The sequence below is a fragment of the Aquarana catesbeiana genome, linkage group LG11 (assembly GCF_042186555.1).
Source record: "Aquarana catesbeiana isolate 2022-GZ linkage group LG11, ASM4218655v1, whole genome shotgun sequence".
Taxonomy (NCBI): domain Eukaryota; kingdom Metazoa; phylum Chordata; class Amphibia; order Anura; family Ranidae; genus Aquarana; species Aquarana catesbeiana.
Window position 1 is genome coordinate 111,099,684 of NC_133334.1, and position 25,027 is coordinate 111,124,710.

Genomic DNA, 25,027 nt, shown 5'->3' on the forward strand with positions numbered 1-25,027 from the left:
CTCTAGGTTGCTCTGTGGAAGCTATTCCGACCCTTCTCAGTGCCAGAAGGAAAAGTACTAATAGGGTATATGAATGTATATGGTCCAGATTCACTGATCACATGTCTTCCAGGCTGAATCCTTGTAACTCTCCAGCAGTCCAAGACATACTGAGTTTTCTTCAATCAAGACTTGACCTGTCTCTGGCAGTCAGCTCACTGAGAGTGCAAGTATCAGCCATCTCGGCCTTCACAGGAGTTTCATGGGCAAATCATTCTCTGGTCTGTCAGTTCTTTAAAGGAGCCATCAGGCTTAGGTCTCAAAAAAGACCTAGGTTCCCCAAATGTGACCTCCCTCTTGTTTTGGATTTTCTCTCTAATCTCGGATCAGATCCTGACAAACCTCTTTCCTCAAGAGACCTCACACTCAAGACTACTTTTCTGGTAGCTGTGACTTCGGCCAAAAGAGTGTCCGAAATTAGAAATTTAGGTTCAGAGGAGCCTTTTCTGACTTTTTTCCCAGACAGAGCAGTGCTGATTCCCATGTTAGGGTCAAACCCTAAAGTGACCTCAGTCTTCCATGAAAATCAAGAGATTGTGCTTCTCACATTTAAGTCAAAAGACAATCAGGATGTTCATCCTCTTGACGTAGGCCACACTCTGAAACAATACCTGGAGTTTACGGCTCCTTTCAGACAATCATAGTTTCTCTTCATCCTTCTCCATGGTAAAAACAAAGGAAGGCGGGCTTCAGTCAGATTTCTTTCTGGATTGTGCAGGCCATTCAGAGGGCATACAGGGCAAAGGGCTTGGCTCCTCCTGAGGCAGTGACGGCTCATTTGACCTGGAGTATCTTGACCTCTTGGGCAGCTTCTCAGCATGTCGCACCTGAAATCATTTGTAGAGCGGCCTCTTGGTTTTCTTTCAACACATTTGTTTCTCACTACTGTATTGAACCAAGCGCTCTGTCATCCATTAATTTTGGTTTACAAGTATTGTCGGTTGACAATGTTAAATAAATTTTGGTTTCTTTGCTCAGCATTTTGCCCATTTTGCCCACCTGGGTGTGTATGGCAAGTTATTTCCCACACGTTGCTGCCATGGAGTCTGTAAGGAAAACGGAAAATTTATATCAAATACTTACCATAATTTTCCTTTCCTGATAGATTCCATGGCAGCAGGAGTTCCCTCCCAAATGTCTGGAGTAGGCTAGTTACGGAACATGGATAGCAGTCTAAAGCAATGGGAGAGGAGTCCTATTGGGCAGTTATGGAGGCGGGGCTAACCCACACGTTGCTGTCATGGAGTCTATCAGGAAAGGAAAATGACGGTAAGTATTTGATATAAATTTTCCGTTGTGTCACACATAACACATCCATAAAATATGTGCACATACACTATATTACCAAAAGTATTGGGACACCTGCCTTTACATGCACATGAACTTTAATGTCATCCGAGTCTTATGCCGTGTACACACAATCACACATTCTGACAACAAAATCCATGTTTTTTTTTCCGACGGATGTTGGCTCAAACTTGTCTTGCATACACATGGTCACACAAATCTTGTCAGAAATTCCGAACGTCAAGAGCGCGGTGACGTACAACATGTACGATGAGCAGAGAAAAATGAAGTTCAATAGCCAGTGCGGCTCTTCTGCTTGATTCCGAGCATGCATGGAATTTTGTGCACACAATCGGAATTTCCGATCCAGATCTCAAATTTTGTTTGTTGGAAATTCCGACGGAAAATATCCGATGGAGCCTACACACGGTCAGAATTTCCAACAACAAGCACCCATCGAACATTTGTTGTCGGAAAATCCGATCGTGTGTATGTGGCATTAGTCTGTAGGGTTCAATATAGAGTTAGCCCTCCCTTTGCAGCTATAACAGCTTAAACTCTTCTGGGAAGGCTGTCAATCCACAAGGTTTGGGAGTGTGTCTATGGGAATGTTTGACCATTCTTCCAGAAGCTCATTTTGGAGGTCAGGCACTGGACGAAAACACAAAAGAAGAGAGCCCAAAGCCGCCCTAGTGTGACTCAGCTTTAATATGGTAAAGTTAAAAACATTGCAATGGTCAAACTCTCAATGTGTGATGATAGATACAGCATAAGGATTCCACTGTGGCCACACTCCTAAAACCACCTCAAGATCCCGAGAGGGGAGCTGTGGACGTTCAACCTAACTGCCCAGATCCTGGCAGCACATCCAAAGCTATCCACCACCACGCCCAAAGTGCAGATCCTAATACGCATGCGCCCGGTCCAGGCGGCGCTGCACTTCGAGAACACACAAACCCACACAAGCAGGATACAGGGGGGAAGAGAGTGTGGACATCCCACATCCTGCTCGTGTGGGTTTGTGTTTCCTCAGAGAGCAGCGCCAGCTGGACCAGGCGCATGTACATTAGGATCTGCACGTTGAGCGTGGATAGCTTTGGATGTGCTGCCAGGATCCGGGGCATCTAGGTTGAACAACCATGGCTCTCCTTTCCCCTGTCGGATCTTGAGGTGGTTTTAGATGTGCAGCCACAGTGGAATCCTTATGCTGTATCTATCTTCATACAATGTGAGTTTGACCATTGTAGTGTTTTTAACTTTACCATATTAAAGCCGAGTTACACTAGGACGGCTTTGTACTCTCTTCTTTTGTGTTTTCGTCCACATCAGTGCCTGACCTCACAAATGAGCTTCTGGAAGAATGGTCAAACATTCCCGTAAACACACTCCTAAACCTTGTGGACACCCTTCCCAGAGGAGTTGAAGCTGTTATAGCTGCAAAGGGTGGGCCAACTGAATATTGAACCCTACGGACTAATGCCCCGTACACACGGTCGGATTTTCCGATGGATAATGTCCGATCGGAGCGTGTTGTTGGAAATTCCGACCGTGTGTGGGCGCCATCGGACATTTTCCATCAGATTTTCCGACACACAAAGTTGGACAGCAGGAGATAAAATTTTCCGACAACAAAATCCGATCGCGTCAATTCCGACCGTGTGTGGCCTGTTCCGACGCACAAAGTGCCACGCATGCTCAGAAGAAATTCCAACACGGGACAGCTCGTTCTGGTAAACTTAGCGTTCGCAATGGATACAGCACTTTCGTCACGCTGCAATGTTAAAAATGGTTTAATACAGCGCACTCTCTTCTTCTTTATAATGTGACAAGAATTAAGTCGTTTTGCTGCTCGTATTCACACACACTTCTCACAAACTTTTATTTGTGTTGTTTTAGTGGGATTCCCTGAATATATTGTTATTAGTTGTCACATCTGACAGTTTTATATTTTTTAGTTTTTTTTTATTTTGGATTTTAAGCCTTTTTTTTTATTTAATGTTTGGATTTTTTCCAAGGCTGATCTTTGTTCAATGTTATTTTTATTTTTACTCCAGAATATTTTTGGGTGTGTTTTGTGTGTCAAGTTACCCCAACACCATTGATATCTTTTATTATTTAATCTCAAGGAGATTGTTTGGTGTTGGTGTCCCTTGTTCATTTCACATTGTATATTTGAAATGTACCTGAATCCTCACAAACAAACTGTCCTTTTTGAAGTAAAACACATAGGAGAGTATAATTCCAAACAAAAATCCTTTATTAAGGGATCAGAACCAAACAAAGAGGAAGGCAACACTGGATCAACAAGAGAAATTAGCGAAGCCTGGGACCCCCACGGCAGACATCAATTCTTCAACATCAAAATTGGTGGCCTGAGGAGTCCATATGTAAGGGAGGGCAGTCTGGTCCGGGATTCACAGAGACTTGGATAGCAGCAGATGACATCTGTGTCCGCAGGCTGTGGTACCACAAGAGGCTGCATTTTTTTGCCCAACAGACTGGATCCAGGGTCCTCACTGTCTGGTCTTCCTTCCATGCTTCATTCCCGGCTGTGGCTGTGCAGTTGGAGATGTGGCAGGAGGAGGAGTAGGACCTGGAGGAGGAGTAGGACCTGCAGGAGGAGGAGGAGGACCATCCCAAAGCTGTGTGTGAGGTGTAATTTGGCCCCTCATACCTTTCGCCAGAGCCTCCGATATGAGGGCCTCACACATGGCTTTTTGGCCCTCCTCCATCCTCTGCATTTTATAGGCTATGAATGCAGCAATGTTCTCCTGCCTGGTGTGTGGTGCTCCCAGGACCTCTGTAGCCCTCCAAAAGAATCTGATAGCCGCCTCCTCTAGGCCACTCGTCCTACTGCCACTTTCTGTTTTCAGGGGGGGTGGAGGGACCTTGATATCAGCCAGCCGGCTCGGCCCGGCCACCTCCTGGCTGAGACTTCCCTGTGTATGAAAAAGGGACATAGTTGTAATGTTTTGCATCATCAATCACAATCCTTAATTAGTACTCCCAACTAACATCTAGTTCACATCATTGATTGGACAAGCAGAAATATTTAGAGGAATGCTATACCTGGCTCAATCTGGGCTCCTCCACATGCGGCCTGGAAGGCCCAGGTTGGGCGTCAGAAGCCTCAGCCGGGGGGGGAAGGAAGCGTGGAAGGAAGACTGGAGAGGGATGGCCTGGGTTCAGTCTGGCCTGCCAGAAAGTGCAGCCTGTCGTAGTACAACATCCTGGGGACATAGATGTCACCTGCTGCTCCGGATCTCTGCGAATCCTGGACTTTATTGCGCTCCCTCAGATATGTGCTCCTCAGGCCACCAATGAAAATCATTAAATAAGTGATGTCTGCCGTGGGGATCACCTGCTTCACAATTTCACACAATTGCTCCAGTGCTGCCTTCCTCTTTGCTTGGTTCTTGTAATGGGGGTGGGTAATCTCCCACAGACAGGGCAGCTCCCTTAGCATATCTATGAAGACTGAAATGAAGTCCTTATCTTTCAGTACCATATCCATGTTCACTGCAAGACACAACACAAGACAAAGCCTAATGTCCCACAAAACTCTCCTAATCTTGTTACAATATAGGCCTCAATCTAGAAGCAGTATAGGCACAAGTTTGTCTCTTACCTTCGTTCTTACGATCGCCGCGTACAATGCTCCTTCCTCCGCTCACAGATCAAACGTAATACGCACGCGTGTTACGCTTTATATTCACTGCGCATGCGTGTAACTCCGCCCGCCCCTGACGTTCTTTCTAGTGTATTCCACACCCCTTTTCGTTCGGCGCAGTGGGGGAAGAGCATGATGGCGGACATACAGCAGGTGCGGGCTAATTGTAGCAACGAGGAGGAGGAAAGCCCGGATCCAGGCACGTCCCGATCCAGAAGGAGACGTTTTAAGGCCACAAATATGTCGTTTGGGGAGATGTTGGAGATGGTCGACATCATGAGGAAGTCCGACTATGACGGAAAATATGGGCCTTACCCCAACCCGAACATCCGAAAGGCCAAGATCATGGCGAAAGTGGTCAGGAGTCTAGAGCAGAATTTCGGGGTACGAAGGTCTAAAGATCAGCTCAGGAAGCGGTGGTCGGACCTCAAGTTGAGAGAGCCAGAGCAGTACCGAAAGATCCGGAGAGTGCTGCAAAAAAGTAAGTAGTTGTGCTGTGTTCCTATTCTTTCTGTCTTTATTACGTTCGTTCTGCTACATATGCTTTTATTAGTTGTAACGTTTCAAAAGGTCAACTTTAATGTTCATGGGCACATTATTCGTTCGTATCAAACATTTTTCTTTCGGCCTCTAGAACACCATTGTTTAGGCCATATGCATTTTCACACATTTTTGGGGGCCTACTTGGATGCCAAATATTTGTTTGTGTAGATGGGTTTGTTACTAGAATGAAATGCAAACTAGATTGTGTGTAAGGAGAGGACACTGAGCAGCTGTTTTCACATCTGGACACTGGAGCACTAGTGTGGGACACAAGAACACCATTTTTATTAGGGGGGGCCACACAGGTGCTCCAGTGTATACTATAGGGGGTCTCCATCTGTGAAGCTTGTACCAAACAGGTAAAGTATTGCAGCTTGACAAAGGGCAATAAAAAATATACATCTTGGAACTCTGCTAAAATAGACAATTGTACCCCACTTCCGAGCAATGTTTCCTATTTCTAGTTCTGCCATCAAATATCTGTGTGCTAAGTATACCATTTTTGTTTTACATAGGGGAGAAAAGACTCGGACACCCCTCATCCCAGGAGACCAGAGACCCCCCCCTCTGGAAGAAGGGGAAATACCAACCCAAGAAGCTGAGCAGGAGGAAGAAGAAGACATGGTGGAGATTGGCACCACAACAGGTGAGTGTCTGCGACCACAGGCTCAGGTAAAAGAGATGGATGGTGGCAGATTTTTGAGACCTTTTTTTTTGTTCTTTATCTCTTTTTAGGTGATCGTGATCCAGAACGCTTTACATCTGAAAGTGCCCAGATACTGATCGGGGAGATTATGGGGTGTAATCTCCAATTGCAAAACATCCAGCAACAAATCAGTGATGTTATTAAAAAAAATAATAACATCATTGATGTTTTGGGGCAAATTTAAACCCCACAAAATCACCTGTTTTATCGTACCAAAATTTTGTAAATGTTTAGAAAAGCCAAATTTGGAGGATGCACACAGTGTGCCAACATGTGCTATCTGCCATCACGGGAGATCAATGGACGCGTTTTGGGGGTGCAACCCCTTCCTCAATTATAAAGTAGCGTTGAGGAAGGGCTTGCTCCCCCAAAACACGTCCCTTGATCCCCCCTGATGGCAGATAGCACATGTTGACATTCGTAAATTGGTGTGCATCTTCCAAATTTGGCTTTTCCAGGGGTGATTTCCCCCCATCTGAACGCTATATCAAACACAGTTCATAAATACTCATGTCTGATATAGCCTTCAGGTTTTACCATATGTGAACTTTGTAAGTTCAAGTTTTTTGGCTTTCTTGTTGGTTTTACACAGGCCTATTTTATCTGAAATGGATATTTTGATTTTTCATAATGCTACTGCAAACATTGTTATACAACAAACATGTTGGTTTGTTTTAAAAACCTTTGGGAAATGCACATGTGATTGTGCAGGTATAAAAAAGTGCCTTACTCAAGAATGTGTGGATTATTGTCTCAACACTACAACACTTTTGGGGTGATGTAATTGCTGTTTTATGCAAAAATGGGGGTTATTTCCTAAGGGCAAATCCTCTTTGCACTACAAGTGCAAGTTCAGTGCAGTTGCAAGTGCACTTGTAGTGAAATGTGTTTTTGCATTTAGGAAGTACCAGCCAACACTGTTTTTTATAAGGTTACCCAATCACGACATTTTCTGCACTCAACACATTTCTGTCAGGGTCAGCTAAAACAAACACAAGCAGTAAATGTCCACAAAGAATTTCTTTTGGCTGTTTTTTATTTGAAAAAGGTGTCACAGATTGTCTGGCATATTGATAGCCCCCCTACCCGCAAAGAACTCCAGGTAGCGTAACCGGACATCACGGGCATTCAGGGAGGGCAAGCCAGGACGGGCACTTTCAAGCGCCGTCAGTGTTGATGGATTAGGGATTCCGGCCTCAGGCCCAACTGAGCCAGCATAGTTGGCTGAATGTTTTCTTAAAAAATTATGGAGAACACAGCAGGCAAGTATTATATGGTTCAGTTTATACTCCGCCATATGGATGAGTGTCAGAAATAATCGGAACCGGCTGGCCAGGATTCCAAATGTGTTCTCCACCACTCTTCGGGCTCTGGCCAGCCGGTAATTAAAAACCCTCTGTTCCGGGGTGAGGGTCCTCATCGGGAATGGCCGCATCAGGTGGTCCCCCAGCGCAAATGCTTCATCAGCAACAAACACAAATGGGAGACCTTCAACATTGTCCTCTGGAGGTGGCAAGTCCAAGCTGCCATTCTGGAGACACCTGTAGAACTCCGTCTGGGTGATCACTCCACCATCGGACATCCGGCCATTCTTCCCCACGTCCACATACAAGAACTCGTAATTAGCCGACACCACCGCCAACATCACTATACTATTAAACCCCTTGTAATTATAATAGTACGACCCCGAGTTGGGTGGTGGGACGATGTGGACGTGTTTCCCATCAATTGCCCCTCCGCAGTTAGGAAAGTCCCACCGCTGGGCAAAGTGGGAGGCCACAGTCTGCCATTCCTGTGGCGTTGAAGGAAACTGTTGAGGAAAAAAAAATAAACATTACTATTTTTTCACAGAAACATGGCAAGCAGATTAGACACAAACATTATGGGGCAACCTCCAGATAGCATTTACTAAGGGGAATTTAACAAGGCCAAAGTATAAGGTACACCTATCATATTCCCCCTCCCCCCCTCTCATGGGCCATTTCTAACATTATAGGGGGGGGGAACTCTTGGACAGGTAACCCTCTTCACTTCCTTGAGAGATGAATGCCTAAATACAGGGTATTACTTGGAACAGCCCCTCCTTAGTTACACTATTGGCAGCCCACTGGACAGGTAAGAAGTGTCATAATACAAAGATATAAATACACACTGTACACATTTGAGGACATTTGAACATTCTGCTATTACCTATCAAGATAATAATAGGATACAAAAACTTTAAACAGTACCATTGGAAAGTATACAGGCAGGCCCTTGCACTACATGCTTTGTGGAATTCATCCATAAATCTGACCAGTAAAGAGATGGGTATAGTGTGTATGGGTTTGGCAAAGTCAGCAGATAGATGATTGAGGATAGAGAATTGGGATCAGCTGACTTAGCAGTTGGGGGGAGGGAGGGTTAAAAATGATTTGGGGACCCCCCAAAAAAAGCCTCTGGCACTCTGCCTGAATTTAAAGCACAAATCACATTTAAAAACATTTTAGGGGGTGTTTGGGGTAAAGCACTACTATGGAGCTGATAAAATACATTGTTAAGTGACTACATGAGGTGAATATAGGGCAGGAGACACCATGCTGGGGAGGTTAGTGAAGGGCAAATATGTATGAAGGACATAAAATAATAATTACATAAAAATCCTGCATGCATGAGGACAAAGGGGACATTCACAGCATATTACAATCATGGTAATTAGGGAATGAGGGAAGAAATACAATATATTAGCAAACATTCAATACAATAAAATGTGATATAAAAGGATAAAAATCTTACCTTCATATACTCCTTCTGCAGGACCTGGATGATGGCAGAACAGGTCTCTGGGATAATGATCCCCAGAGCCTGGGGGGAGATGCCTGTCGAGAACTTCAAGTCCTGCAGACTTCTCCCTGTGGCCAAATACCGCAAGGTAGCGACCAACCTCTGCTCCGGAGTGATGGCTTGCCTCATGCAGGTATCCTGCCTGCTAATATAGGGGGTCAGCGAAGGCAACAAACGGTGAAACACGGGGTCCGTCATCCTGAGAAAGTTCCTGAAATCATCAGGATTATTCTCACGGATCTCACGGAGCAAAGGCATATGACAGAACTGGTCACGCTGAAGCAACCAATTCTTGGTCCATGAACTCCTCCCCACCCTGTTCATGGACTGGACTTGTGTCAAGATCAGGACCCCAACACCAAGCCCCCGCACAGCACGAACTCTACGAGGAGTACGCATACGAAACATGGCTAGAAAACGGTCGGCTGCTCAGAACGAAGTAACAAAACGCACTGAAGAACAGCAAGGCCTGTGAAGAGCGACCTGAAAAACAGCAACGAGCAGGCAAGATCACACAGAAAACTCCGATACGAACTGACTGCACGCACTGAAGAGCAGATACAAACCCACAAGCACAAACTGAACGGCAGAAAACGATCTGAAAGCCACGAGTCTGAAAAAGCGCGAATCGTCTCTCACCAAACTTTTACTAACACGAGATTAGCAAAAGGAGCCCAAAGGGTGCCGCGCTTGGTTCTGAACCGGCCTTTTCTAGTCTCGTCGTACGTGGTGTACGTCACCGCGTTGTTGTCGATCGGAAATTCCGACAACTTTGTGCGACCGTGTGTAGGCAAAACAAGTTTGAGCCAACATCCGTCGGAAAAAATCCTAGGATTTTGTTGTCGGAATGTCCGAACTAAGTCCGACCGTGTGTACGGGGCATTAGACTGGGATGCTATTAAAGTTCATGTGCGTGTAAAGGCAGGAGTCCCAATACTTTTGGTAATATCGTATAGCTCTAATACATAAAAACTGTTCATAGAAACATGCCCGTCTTTAGTAGACGCATTCCATGGATCCAGCTCTTCTTCAGGACCACACCAAGCATATAGTGTTTCAATTCTTAGAATTATTCCATATGCAACAGATTATTCCAGAACCTGATGCATCTCCATGGAAGCTCATATATCTTTTTGATGTTATGGCTATCGTGTATACGTGGTTACCAATGAGTGTAGGACTACTCCTTTACCAATATATACTCTGCTTGGTTTAATTTAGGTAAGAGTCTTCACTTTAAATGAGTTTCCAATAATAAAACCGTATATACATACTTATGGTTGTTTTCTGCTCGCGTCTGTCTTTATGTCCCCTCACAGGCCAAAAATAAATCTCTTAGGGGTATTTGTGAGGATCTTCTGGTGGAAATTCTGTCTATATTTCTCTCTATTTCTGTCTCTATTCTTTCAATATCTGGTGATTGAGACCCTCTGGGGCCATACCATGAATGCAAAGGGTAGACATGTGTTATCAGTGTCACATATATGCTGGTTTTATGCATATTAAATCTTATGTAAGCAATACACTTGTGTTATGTGTGACAATATAGGATTTTTTATGGTATGTTTGTATGATAAAAACTAACCCTTTTTTATCTAAATAATCTGGTGATTAATAAAAAGCTCTCCATATTTCCCTGGAAGCACATTGAAAGTTCTCTACCACTATGTACTGTAGAAACTTTTTTTCCTTTTGCGCTGTGATAATGCGTGTGTTGGTGCAATGCGGTGCCATTTATTTTATTCCAAGTATTTTTCTTAAAACATTTGTTGTTACCCCAACACTTCATATTCCTGATATGTGCCTGTTCTACCATGTACTTGTATAGGAAAGTAACCTGTTTTTCTTGTATTGCTCCTTTTATGTGAAATCCCTGCTGTTCCTGCTAGTCCCTCTGCTTTACTAATAAAAACTGACCACACTAAGCAGGAGAGCACAGCATGGTCCTGACACGCCCCCCGCTGCACAGCCCTTCACTGGCACACCCAGTGTGCTGCTGCTTCTCCTCCCCCAGCTCTTATGCAGCCGGGAACAGAGGGAATGTGATCATTTATGAAAAAGGGGAAAAAGGTATTTACAGTTTTTTTTTTATATCTATACAAAAATGTTTTGCCTTTCATTTCTATTTTAAACTGAATGAGTTGTTTAACAAGGTGATCGTTTACAATCACTTTAGTCTTACAGATCAAATGATAAATTGCGACTTTAACATTTAAAACAAGAGGCAGAATGTTGAACATAAATACAGAAATACTGTAGATAGTGTCACTTATGTGGTACTCAAATTTTTCCTAATTTTGTCATTTTAGTAACCTTTTTCCATTGTCTTTTTCCATTTTTTTCAAAGTTTCAGTATTAGTGATATAACATAGTAAACATATCATGGGAACAGAAGAGATAACACTAGACTTTGGGTGGGGATACAACTAAGGGTAAGGAAAGTAACTTTAAAGTAGAACTATAGGAAAAAAAAGAAATTGTTCATTTTGGATAGCGTAAGGGAGGGTTCCCCTCACATTTTTGTAAATATTTTATTATATATTTTCATGTGACAACGCTGAAGAAATTACACTTTGCTACAATGTAAAGTAGTGAGTGTACAGCTTGTAAAACAGTGTACATTTGCTGTCCCCTCAAAATAACTCAACACACATTCATTAATGTCTAAACCACTGACAACAAAAGTGAGTACACCCCTAAGTGAAAATGCCAAAATTGGGCCCAATTAGCCATTTTTCCTCCCTCCACTACCGAGTCACATAGTCTCAGGTGTGAATGGGGAGCAGGTGTATTAAATTTGGTGTTATCGCTCTCACTCTCTCATTCTGGTCACTGGAAGTTCAACATGGCACCTCATGGCAAAGAACTTTCTGAGGATCTGCAAAAAAGAATTGTTGCTCTACATAAAGATGGCCTAGGCTATAAGAAGATTGCCAAGACCCTGAAACTGAGCTGCAGCACGGTGTCCAAGACCAGTGGTTTAACAGGACAGGTTCCACTCAGAACAGGCCTTGCCATGGTCGACCAAAGAAGTTGAGTGCACATGCTTAGCGTCATATCCAGAGGTTGTCTTTGGGAAATAGATGTATGAGTGCTGCCAGCATTGCTGCAGAGGTTGAAGGGGTGGGGGGGTCAGCCTGTCAGTTCAAACCATACACTGCATCAAATTGGTCTGAATGGCTGTCATCCTAGAAGGAAGCCTCTTCTACAAATAATGCACAAGAAAGCCTGCAAACAGTTTGCTTAAGACAAGCAGACTAAGGACACGGATTACTGGAACCATGTCCTGTGGTCTGATGAGACCAAGATAAACTTATTTGGTTCAGATGGTGTCAAGCGTGTGTGGCGGCAATCAGGTGAGGAGTACAACAACAAGTGCGTCTTGCCTACAGTCAAGCATAGTGGTGGGAGTGTCATGGTCTGGGGCTGCATGAGTGCTGCCAGCACTGGGGAGCTACAGTTCTTTGAGGAAACCATGAATGCCAATTTATACTGTGACATACTGAAGCAGAGCATGATCCCCTCCCTTTGGAGACTGGGCCGCAGAGCAGTATTCCAACATGATAACGACCCCAAACACACCTCCAAGATGACCACTGCCTTGCTAAAGAATCTGAGGGTAAAAGTGATGGACTGGCAAGACCTAAACCCTATTGAGCATCTGTGGGGCATCCTCAGATAGAAGGTGGAGAAACGCAAAGTCTCTGACATCCACCAGCTCCGTGATGTTGTCATGGAGGAGTGGAAGAGGACTCCGGTGGCAACCTGTGAAGCTCTGGTGAACTCCTTGCCCAAGCGGGTTAAGGCAGTGCTGGAAAATAAAAATACAAAATAACCATCAATCGCCCTTGGTCTGGAGCTCCGTGTAAGATTTCGCCTCATGGAGTAAGGATGATCATGAGAAAAGTGAGGGATCAGCCCAGAACTACATTGGAGGAGCTTGTGAATGAAAGTTTTAAATAAAGGTTATATTCTGATACGCTGTTTATGGAGCATCGTCATCGCTGTCTTTACATCGTACACTAGCAGCCATGCATTAATGTATGCTGCTGGTGTGAACCAGCCTTTTGTCTATGTTATGCCCCAAACTTGTTAATTGCATTTAAATAAAAATGTACAGTGCCTTGAAAAAGTATTCATACCCTTTTTAAATGTTCCACTTTTTGTCATGTTACATCCAAAAAACGTAAATGTATTTTATTGGGATTTTATGGGATAGACCAACACAAAGTGGCACATAATTGTTAAGTGGAAGGAAAATGATAAACGGTTTTCAATTTTTTTTACAAATAAATATGTGAAAAGCAGGGGCATACCTAGAGCATTTGGCACCCGGGGCAGATCCTATATCTGGCACCCCCCCCCCCACTTAAAAATGTAAAAACACCCCACTGTGCCCCCTGCAACCTCCAATATCTCTTTGTCACTACCTCTCCACAACTGCACGTATGGACCCCTTTACATTACACAGCCCCCCCCGCAGCTCTGGACCCCTTTACACTACACAGCCCCCCCACAGGTCTGGACCCCTGCACATTACACAGCCCCCCACACTATCTCTGGATCCCTGCACATTACACTGCCTCCCACCCCAGCTCTGGACTCCTGCACATTACACAGCTCCCCCCCTCCTCAGCTCTGGGCCCCTGCATATTACACAGCCCCCCACACTATCTCTGGATCCCTGCACATTACACAGCCCCCCACCCCAGCTCTGGAACCCTGCACATTACACTGCCCCCCCAGCTCTGGACCCCTGCATATTACACATCGCCTCCCCCCAGCTCTGGATCCCTGTATATTATACATTGCCCCCCCGGCTCTGTACCCCTGCATATTACACATTGCCCCCCCACAGCTCTGGACCCCAGCATATTATACATTGCCCCCCAGCTCTGTACCCCCTTCTTACCTTACTGGGGCATGCATGCAGAGCTGGAGACGCAGCAGCGCTGAATAGAGGGCGGGAACTGCTGGAGTTAATCTTTCATATTAACAAGCTAATGACTGGTTGCTAGGACCACCTAGCAACCAATCACCTGCTGGTTAACTTGGAAAGTTAAGTCCAGCAGTTGCCATCCTCTATTCAGTGCTGCTCACTGTCTCTCTGCCCTGCTGTGAGCGGTGTAGAGTGAATCCGGCGGCCGGCCCTGGGTGTCAGTCACCCAGGTATGGTCCGCACCCAGGCACTCTGTCACAGCTCACCTCTCCCTGCCCTGGCTGTCACAGTGCCGCTGCCTGTGCCTGGCGCCCCACTGTCACTCGCTGACACCCCCCCTCCCAATGTGTAGCACCTGGGGTGGACCCCCCCTCCCGTTGATACGTCACTGGTGAAAAGTGTGATGTGCATTTGTATTCAGCCCCCCTGAGTTAATACTTTGTAGAACCACCTTTTGCTGCAATTAGAGCTGCAAGTCTTTTTGGATATGTCTCTACCAGCTTTGAACATCTAAAGAGTGAAATTTTTACCCATTCTTCTTTACAAAATAACTCAAGCTCTGTCAGATTGGATGGAGAGCATCTGTGAACAACAATTTTCAAGTCTTGCACAGATTCTCAATTGGATTTAGGTCTGGACTTTGACTGGGCCATTCTAACACATAAATATGCTTTGATCTAAACCATTCCATTGTAGCTCTTGCTGTATGTTTAGGGTCGTTGTCCTGCTGGAAGGTGAACCCCTGCCCCAGTCTCAAGTCTTTTGCAGACTCTAACAGGTTTTCTTCTAAGCTTGCCCTCTATTTGGCTCCATCCACCTTCCCATCCACTCTGACCAGCTTCCCTGTCCCTGCTGAAGAAAAGCATCCCCACAACATGATGTTGCCACCACCATGTTTCACAGTGGGGATGGTGTGCTCAGGGTGGTGTGCAGTGTTAGTTTTCTGCAACACATAGTGTTTTGCTTTTAGGCCAAAAAGTTCAATTTTGGCCTCATCTGACTGGAGCACCTTCTTCCACATGTTTGCTGTGCCCCCCCCCCCCCCCCCCATGGCTTCTCACAAATTGCAAACGGGACTTCATATGGCTTATTTCTTTTAACAATGGCTTTCTTTCTGCCACTCTTCGAAAAAGGCCAGATTTGTAGAGTGCTTTACTAATAGTTGTCTCCCACCTTAGCTGTGGATCCCTGCAGCTCCTCCAGAGTTACCATGGGCCTCTTGGCTGCTTCTCTGATTAATGTTCTCCTTGCCCGGCCTGTCAGTTTAGGTGGTCGGACATGTATTGGTAGGTTTGCAGTTGTGCTATACTCTTTCCATTTTCAGATCATTGATCGAACAGTGCTCCGTGAGATGTTCAAAGCTTGGGATTTTTTTCTATAACCTAACTCTGCTTTAAAGTTCTCCACAACCAACTTTATCCCTGATCACCTGTCTGGTGTGTTCCTTGGCCTTCATCAGCTCAGGGGGGCCAGCTTTGCTGAGCTGCCTTCATCGGGCTGTTTGTTCACTAAGGCTCTCTAACAAACCTCTGAGGGCTTCACAGAACAGCTGTATTTATACTGAGATGAAATTACACACAGGTGTAATTTACTAATTACAGTATACTGTTTAGTAATGTATAATTACTATATACTAATTAGGGGACTTCTGAAGGCAACTGGTTCCACTAGATTTTAGTTAGGGGGTAGTTAGGGGTACCGTTTTGAAAACCAGTTATCATTTTCCTTCCACTTCACAATTATGTGTCACTTTGTATTGGTCTATCAAATAAAATCACAATAAAATCCATTTACATTTTTGGTTGTAACATAACAAGATGTAGAAAATGTCAAGTAGTATTTCAAGTAGTATGAATACTTTTTCAAGGCCCTGTACTCGGTAGTACTCTGTAGTCAGAAGGCAGAACGGTCAGTTGTAACTTAGTTTGTACCAAATAGGAAGGACCATAAAGTATTTTTTATACAATTATTATTATTTTTTATATACATTATAAAGGTTATCTACCTTCCACATATATTCCACATATATTTACAAACTATGACCTATGTTTTGCAATTAGAAACATCAAACAAGTCCCCTCTTTGCTGATTTTTAGGGTGTGTGTGCTGCAGAATTTTTGTGTCCTCCATTCTATGATTTTTTACATTCCCCAGCCTAATGACTCATGCTGAGGACATGTTAATAAATATTCCTCCCTATGAGAGCCAGCATCTGACATTTCCTGAGCTGATGGCTCTCAGTCCCAGCTGTCAGTGACCACTGCAGTCCCAACTGTCAATTAGGAACCAATCAGAGTGGTTCTCAATCATGTGATCACTATGTCAGCTCTGATATAGTTATCACAAGCAGGCTGGAGGCTCCATTGTCAAAAGAAAATGAAAGCCTTTAGCCTGCACATGCACACTGCCATGCTCAGGCTGCAGTGTTCACCAACACTGCCATCTATTCAAAAGTATCAGATGTGTGGTGTGTACTGTATATAGACGAATGGACAATAGAGGTATGAATGAGAGGAAATATAGGTAAAATTATGTAAGAATTTAAGATAGAACTAGAACCCAAACTATATATATAGTATCTGTATAAGTGTTTTAAAATTAAATAAAAAAGAGATTGAAAACAAAAGTATCAGATAAAGCTGCACTATTAAAAATAATAATAAATGAACATCTTTATATCTTTACAATCTTTAAAGATCTTTAAAATTATGTATACATTTTGTGATCCCATTAACCCCTTGCCGACCAGCTGCCGCAGTTGTACTGCAGCAACATGGCTCGGCTGCGTTAAACGCCGTCAGGTTACGCCGCTTTTATCTTTGGCCACTAGGGGGCCCCCCCGCTCGCCCCCCGCGCCGATGATAGTGCCTGGAGGCCGCGATCACCGCCGGGCTCCCGCAATCGCTCGGGGCACACGGAGAACCGAAAACAGACAGATCACTCTTCATACAGAGTATGAAGAGCGATCTGTCATCTCCTCTACACAGTCCCCTCCCCCCCTTCAGTTAGAACACACAATAGGGAACACATTAACCCCTTGACCGCCCCGCAGTGATAAACCCCTTCACTGCCAGTGACATTTTTACAGTAATCAATGCATTTTTATAGCACCGATCGCTGTAAAAATGCCAATTGTCCCAAAAATGTGTCAAAATTGTCCGATGTGTCCGCCATAATGTCGCAGTCCTGATAAAAATCGCAGATAGCCGCCATTACTAATTTTTAAAAAAATAATAATAAAAATGCCATAAAACTATCCCCTATTTTGTAGACGCTATAACTTTTGCGCAAACCAATCAATATACGCTTATTACGATTTTTTTTACCAAAAATATGTAGAAGAATACATATCGGCCTAAACTGAGGAAAAAATCGTTTTTTTATAAATTTTTTGGGGGATCTTTATTATAGTAAAATGTAAAAAATATTGCGTTTTCTTCAAAATTGTCGCTCTTTTTTTGTTTATAGCGCAAAAAATAAAAACCGCAGAGGTGATCAAATACCATCAAAAGAAAGCTCTATTTGTGGAAAAAAAAAAAGGACGTCAATTTTGTTTAGGTGCAACGTCGCACGACCATGCAATTGTCAGTTAAAATGACGCAGTGCCGAATCCCAAAAAGTGCTCTGGTCAGGAAGGGGGTAAAACCTTCCGGGGCTGATGCGGTTAAACAAAGAGTTTTTGTTAACCAAGACATACTGATTCTGTTAAATTTGGCTTGGGTATTTAGGCATCAATGACCTATGGTCAGGATAGGGTTAAGGTGATTAAGGTGGATTTTAGGATGTGTTTTATTGGAAATGGTAAAGGTTAGCTCTGGGATACTGCCTCATGTTGTATATGGCTAAAAGATCAGTTAGGGGTACTCATGGACCTGCTATATACCTACCCCTACAGTGGTATCATATTAAAACAAGTGGATTAAGAGGCAAAAATCATCCTTCGATGTTCAGATTGCACTGGGGTGATGAAACACGAGGGTTTACTGGTTGAATTGGGTTATGGGACTGTGCGCATCACCTCTGAGCTTCTTACTGCTTTTTTACTGCCTTATTAGAGTAAATATTTTCCCTTTTTGAAAGATAGATTCAAAAGTATTGGGACACCTGCCTTTACATGTACATGAACTTTAACCACTTGACCACTGGGCACTTAAACCCCCCTTCCTAACCAGACCAATTTTCAGCTTTCGGTGCTCTCACATTTTGAATGACAATTACTCAGTCATGCAACACTACCCATATTTTTTTTTTCATTTTTTTTTCACATAAATACAGCTTTCTTTTGGTGGTATTTAATCACCGCTGGGTTTTTTATTTGCGCTATAAAAAAAAAGACTGAAAATTCTGTAAAAAAATGCATTTTTCTACGTTTCTGTTACAAAATTTTGCAAATTAGTTATTTTTCTTCATACATTTTGGCCAAAATTTATACTGCTACATATCTTTGGTAAAAAGAATCCAAATTGGTGTATATTATTTAGTCTTTGTGAAAGTTATAGAGTCCACAAGCTGTGGTGCCAATCTCTGAAAATTGATCACACCTGAAGTACTGACGGCCTGTCTCATTTCTTGAGACCCTGAAATGTCAGGAAAGTACAAATACCCCCCAAATGAACTCCTTTTGGAAAGCAGACATTCCAATGTAAGGCATGGTGAGTTTTTTGAAGTTATAATTTTTTCCCACAATTCTTTGCAAAATAAAGATTTTTTTTTCTTCCACAAAATTGTCATATTAGCAAATTATTTCTTACACACAGCATATGCATACCACAAATTACACCCCAAAACACATTCTACTACTCCTCCTCAGTATGGTGATACCACATGTGTGGGACTTTTACACAGCGTGGCCACATACAGAGGTCCAACATGCAGGGAGCACCTTCAGGTGTTCTTGGAGCATAAATTACACATCTAATTTCCTGACTACCTCTTGCACTTTTGAAGGCCCTGGAGCACCAGGACAATGGAAACGCCCCACAAATGACCCAGTTTTGGAAAGAAAACACCCCAACGTATAATCTATAGGGCATGATGAGTCTTTCGAACATGTCATTTTTTTCCACAAGTTTTTGGAAAATGTGGAAAGAAAATAACACCTTTTTTTACACAAAGTTGTCCATTTATACAATATTTCTAACACATAGCATGTAAAAAACAAAAAACTATACCCCAAAATAGCTTCTGCTACTCTTCCTGAGTAAGGTGACACCACATGTGGGAGACTTTTCTACAGCCTGGCCACATACAGAGGCCCAACATGCAGGGAGCAGCATCAGGTGTATAGAGGCATACATTTCTCAAATCTAATTTTACTACCAATTACACATTTTGTGAGGCACTGTAGTGACATGGATGAGCATGAATGGGGATGGATGAGCCGTGGATGGGGATGGCTGAGCATGGTTGAGCCATAAATGTGGATGGCTGAGTATGGCTGAGTATGGCTGGGATGGCTGGGTATTACTGAGTATGGTTGGGTATGGCTGGGTACGCTGAGTATGGCTGGGGGTGGATGGGATGGCTGAGCATGGATGGATGGATGAGTATTGCTGAGTGTGGATGGCTGAGCATGGATGGATGGATGAGTATGACAAAGGGATGGCTTAGCATGGATGGATGGATGAGTATTGCTGAGTCTGGATGGCTGAGCATGGAAGGATGTGTATGACAGAGGGATGGCTGAGCATGGATGGATGAGTATTGCTGAGTACGGATGGCTGAGCATGGATGGATGAGTATGACAAAGGGATGGCTTAGCATGGATGGATGGATGAGTATTGCTGAGTATGGATGGATGAGTATTGCTGAGTCTGGATGGCTGAGCATGGAAGGATGTGTATGACAGAGGGATGGCTGAGCATGGATGGATGAGTATTGCTGAGTATGGATGGCTGAGCATGGATGGATGAGTATGACAGAGGGATGGCTGAGCATGGATGGATGGATGAGGCTGCAATGGGCACAGAGCAGCGCTGTGGGCACTACAGATCCAGCCCACAGCTCTGCTGCAACCGATTTCTTCCCTCTCCGCTCACACTGTACCGATCGGTACAGAGAGGAGTGAGAAGAACCAGACATGACACCGGTTTGTTTACAAGTGATCGCTCAGTCATTTTATTCACGTTGTGAACAGCGCATGTCAGCAGCCATTTACGATGATCCGTGATTCGCAGGAGCGCGATTCTGGGAGGACGTCAATGTACACCCTTCCAGAGTTATCGAGCCGTGCTGTAGCCATCATTCGGCTATGGGCCGAGGGTTAAGTGGTTAATGGCACCCCAGTCTTAGTCCGTAGGGTTCAATATTGTTTTGGTCCACCCTTTGCAGCTATTCATATCAATGGTTGTTAAAATCATTTCTATCTAATTTAAATGTAAATTTAAATGTGCTTATTACATATTCAGGCTTTGCTTTCAGCTTTACCGTACTAAGGTATGACTGTACTTTCCTGCTCCTTTTCTCAATGCTAGTCTAAAGCTGGACATAGATTATACATTTTTTTATCAGCCAGCTGGTTGATCAAAAAAGGATGGATTCCCTATCTACATATTCAAGGCGGATGAAGGTATTCTCCCCGCTGTGATATTGTATTCTGATAGTGGGACTCTGCTGCCAGAATAAACTAATCAGCACTGCAGCCAATTCCATAGATACTGTAGATCTAAATTCAGTCAGTCGCTACTTAAGCGGCTGGATTTCAATCCATCTATGGCCAACTTTATTTGATAGACAAAACAATGCGCTACTTTTGAACCTGATACTGTATCTTATATCAGTAATTGTAATAAGTAGTGAGTTTAAATGGGGCTGCATCAAATACTGAGCTCCGACCATTAGTTAAACTATAAACCACTACATTTATTACAACAAAACTATAGAAGAGAAAGCATTTAACTATATGAAAGTTTTACTTTAAGGCAACACTGCAATAACTAAATATACAGTATGTGTCCACTAAAAATATACTATACTTTTCTTTGGAGAGATGGCAACCGATCCTACATTTATTCGGTGTTAGCTATACGTACTTATGTAAAGTCAAGCTTTTTTTTTTTGTTTGTTGAAAACTTTAAAAAGACAATTTATGATCGCATGTGCCTGTGATGTGATCTTAATACTTGTCCTATCTCCTGGATATTTAATGCTTGCAGATCAGTATATCAGAAGACTTTCAGCTGTTCAAAATATATAGTACATTACATATACAGTATATTAGAAACCAACAGGTTGTTATTAAGTCATAAAACACCAGCTTACTATATTATAATATCCTTGTGGCTATTAAACTATAAGAAATGTTATTTTTTGCATGCAGATATGTTGTACCAAATATATAGAAGAAATTACATAAAGAACACAATTTAAACTTATAGCACAAGTAAACCCAACCACTAAAATATACTATAAGCTTTACAAATAAATCTGAATTTTTTTAAATTTGCAGTTACTAATAAAATAACAACTGGTGATCCTGCCATGAAGGTTTATGTTCAGGTACTTCCTTTTACAGAGTGACAACAGTCTGCGCCTCCTTTCCAACGTTATCCTTGCACTGTCACCCAGTCACACAACCTTCTGATGGAGACTATAAGTGGCCATCCAAACACACATTAGGCAGGTATGGCACACTGTTGTCACAATCAGGAGACCCACCCTGACAAATGCCATGCAGGGATTGCTGGAGTGCCTGCATGTAGACAGGAAGTGACTGAAGAAGATCACCAGCACTAAGAAAGTATAAAAAGGTGAACACAAGTATTTAAAGAAAAATTGCAATTGTTTTATACATGTGTGCAAGCAAAGTGAATGCCATTCATTTAGGATTTTTACATCTACTTTAAAGCCCAACTCTAGGAAAAAAAAATCTACCCTCGCTATGAATTCTCTCTTCTGCATTGCAAGGGTTGATTGCTTGTTTAGTCTAGGGGCAGAGAAAGCTTATTTAACCACATTCAACCCAGCCTATAGCAAAATGACAGCCGGGCAGTGGTTTAATAGTTGTGACTGGACATCATATGACATCCTTCACATCATGCCGCTCGTGTGCTCCCCTGGGGGCGCCCAGCGCAGCGATCGGAGGTGCGGTGTGTTGCTATGATGTAGGCCCTTTACCATGTGATCAGCTGTGTCCAATCACAGCTGATCACAGTGTAAATAGGAAGTGCTGGTTATTGGCATTCCTCTACTTACGCTGACAGCACATGAGTAGAGGAGAGCCGATAAGCGGCTTTCCTGACAGGGGGGATCTGCACAGATAATCAGTGCAATGATTATCAGTTATGCCCACCATTGCCCATCAGTGATGCCCACCAGTGATGCCTATCAGTACCTTCCCATCAATGCCACCTATTGGTACTCATCAGTGCCATCCATTAGTGTCCATAAAGGCTGCCCATCAGTGCTGCATATCAGTGCCGGCTATCAGTACCCAACAGTGCTGCATATTAGTGCCTCCTCTTAAGTGCCCGTTAGTGCAACCTCATCAGTACCCATCAGTGAAGGAGAAAAATTACTTCTTTAGAAAATGTTATAACAGAAACAAAAAAACGTTTTTTCAAAATTTTCGGTCTTTTTTCATTTATTTTGCAATCAATAAAAAAACTCAGTGGTGATTAAATACAACCAAAAGAAAGCACTATCTGTCTCAAAAAAATGCTAAAATTTTTGTTTGGGTACAGTGTTGCATGACCGCGCAATTATCATTAAAAATGCGACAGAGCAGAAAGCTGAAAATTGGCCTGGGCAGGAAGGGGGTAAAAGTGCCCAGTATTGAAGTGGTAAATATTTACAATATACCTTGCTCCAGCAGACTCCCCCCAGTGCTAAGTAAAGATACTTGTACAGTAACCCCTAGGCATAACAAGTATTTAATCCTCACCCATCTGCAAATATGGATTCTTTTCTTGAGGTCGGGCTTTAAACTCTTCCCAGGATTGTATTTATGTACTGGAATAGCATTATTACAAAGACATTGTAAACTTCAAGTTCATTTTGTTGACAAAAAAATAACATGCTTTCCTAATGAATATAGTATACAGTATTTATTTACATTATTGTGGTAATCGGTGTCCCTGTTAAAGATTCAGCCCACCTTTCCTTTTGGCTTTCCACTTAAGACACCATCTTTTTTATCCCTTTCTTTGTGATCCAATGGCTTTCCAACATTTTCCTGTGACAGCCTCCGGCTTGTTCTTCTTGGTTGGTGACCTGTGTTTGAAGCACTTAGGTTTGCATCCTCTCTGTCACATCTGTGTCGTGTTGAGGAGGTCACAGAGTCCGGACTGGTACTCTTATCTCTCCTCCTCCAGGGCTCAGGGAGATCCGCACTCACTTTTGCTTTTGTAGCAGACCCCATTTTTCCTTTGCCTTTCTTTCTCCCTTCCTGATGTTCTGCTACAGAATTGTGTTGGCTTCTTTTACCTCGGGAACCCAAGCTGTCAGTACTTGAGTTCTTCCACTGGTCACGATTGCCTAGATTCTGCCTTTCTTTAATGCCCAAAGAGTTCAGGTTTGATGGGCTTAATACCTGGACAGTTATTTCATCTAGAAAGCGAGAAAATCTCTGCTTCTCTATAGTGACTCGCTTTTTTCCTTTACCTTCTTTCTTCCTGGCTTCCTTTTCCACTAGTGCCTCCATTGATTTAGCTCTTCGACCACCATTTTTTAAAGTTTTTTTATCCTCTCTTCCACTCTTGTTGTTGGAACCTGCCTCCTTTGACTCTCCTGAATGGCTTTTTTTAGCTGACCCTGTTCTACTTCTTACTGGAGACAAATTATCTATTTCTTGTTGGACAGCTTTTTTAGCATGTAAAGCATCTTGCTTAGAAACAAAATTCCTTTTGTCCTCATTTCCTCTCCCCTTTCCCAGCGATATGTCGTTACAGGAACGTGAATGGGGAGCACGAGAGTTGTATCCTTGAAACTGTCCATGGACTCTGAAATTAGATTCTGATGACCATGGGCTTGAAGACGAAGAAGGTGAGGAAGAAGACATAGACTCTTTATAGTAATGGTTCCTGGTCCCATCCCAGCTAGATTTTCCTTTTGAACTGCTCTTGGATGGTCTCTGGCTGCTAGAATGGGGCAGTGGTGTGAAGAACTTCTCCATAACCTCCAGTTTTCCAGCTGCTACTTCAGAAGTACCTTTGTCCTCCCAAGATGTTCTAGTTTCTGGCAGTCTGATTCTTCTTCCCTCTCTCTGAATGCTCATGATTTCTCAAACACACTCTGATGCCAGTTGAAACCAACTATGTTTAACCTTGCCTGGGATATCTCAATATGAGTTGCGTACTGATGTCTACTGACGTAAAGAATGTTTCACAAAATCACATGGGTGGAAAATGTAGCCCAGCAGGCATTAAATGATATTGATTGTTTCAGTGAAACAGTTCTTCAGGCACTGCCAAACTAGGAAGCAATCCATTCCATTACCAAGAGAAATACAAAACGCAACAATCTGTGAATATGTGCTGTGGCGTTTAATCAATAAGCCATAGCGCATGAATGAGCACATGGCACAGTTACGTAACATCAGAGATGAAAGTTTTACAGAAGCAAACAATCATTATAGAGTACTGAACAGTACTGTAGTAGTATTGCATACTCTACTATATAGAGTCTGCACTTATATAATCAAGTCTGCTAGGTTACAAAAAGGTACAAAATACCTTCTGATAAAAATCCTATTACAATAGATTTTACTAAAAATACTTCTCTGTTCTTCAAACAAATGCATATGATACTGCTAAACACACAAGCCACATTAATATGGGGTCTGGTAAAAAAAAGTGCCGTGCAACACAAAGCACAGTACCTAATGGAAGCACGTTGAAGGGACAGCACTATTGGACATCTGGTTAAACTTGGTTTGAATGTATTAGAGAAATAACCATTCATTACTAGTAGGTTTTTTAACTTTCAGAATTGACAGATGCTGACAACTGTGTGGCATATTTTAAAAAGATAAAAGTTGCCAGCACACCTTAATCTTCTGTGAAAAAATTTGTTCAGTCTGTCA

At 43.0% G+C, this 25,027-nt stretch overlaps 1 protein-coding gene across 1 annotated transcript in view; it reads right to left on the reverse strand.

Moving 5' to 3' along the window:
• LOC141112990 (uncharacterized) overlaps positions 1 to 24,273 on the reverse strand; it is a 72,117-nt gene extending 47,844 nt beyond the window's left edge. Inside the window, exon 1 of the mRNA XM_073606066.1 lies at positions 23,102 to 24,273. Coding sequence (XP_073462167.1) covers positions 23,102 to 24,220 — 1,119 coding nt within the window. The 5' untranslated portion in view covers positions 24,221 to 24,273. The remainder of the gene's footprint in view (positions 1 to 23,101) is intronic.
• Between the last annotated feature and the right edge of the window lie 754 nt (positions 24,274 to 25,027).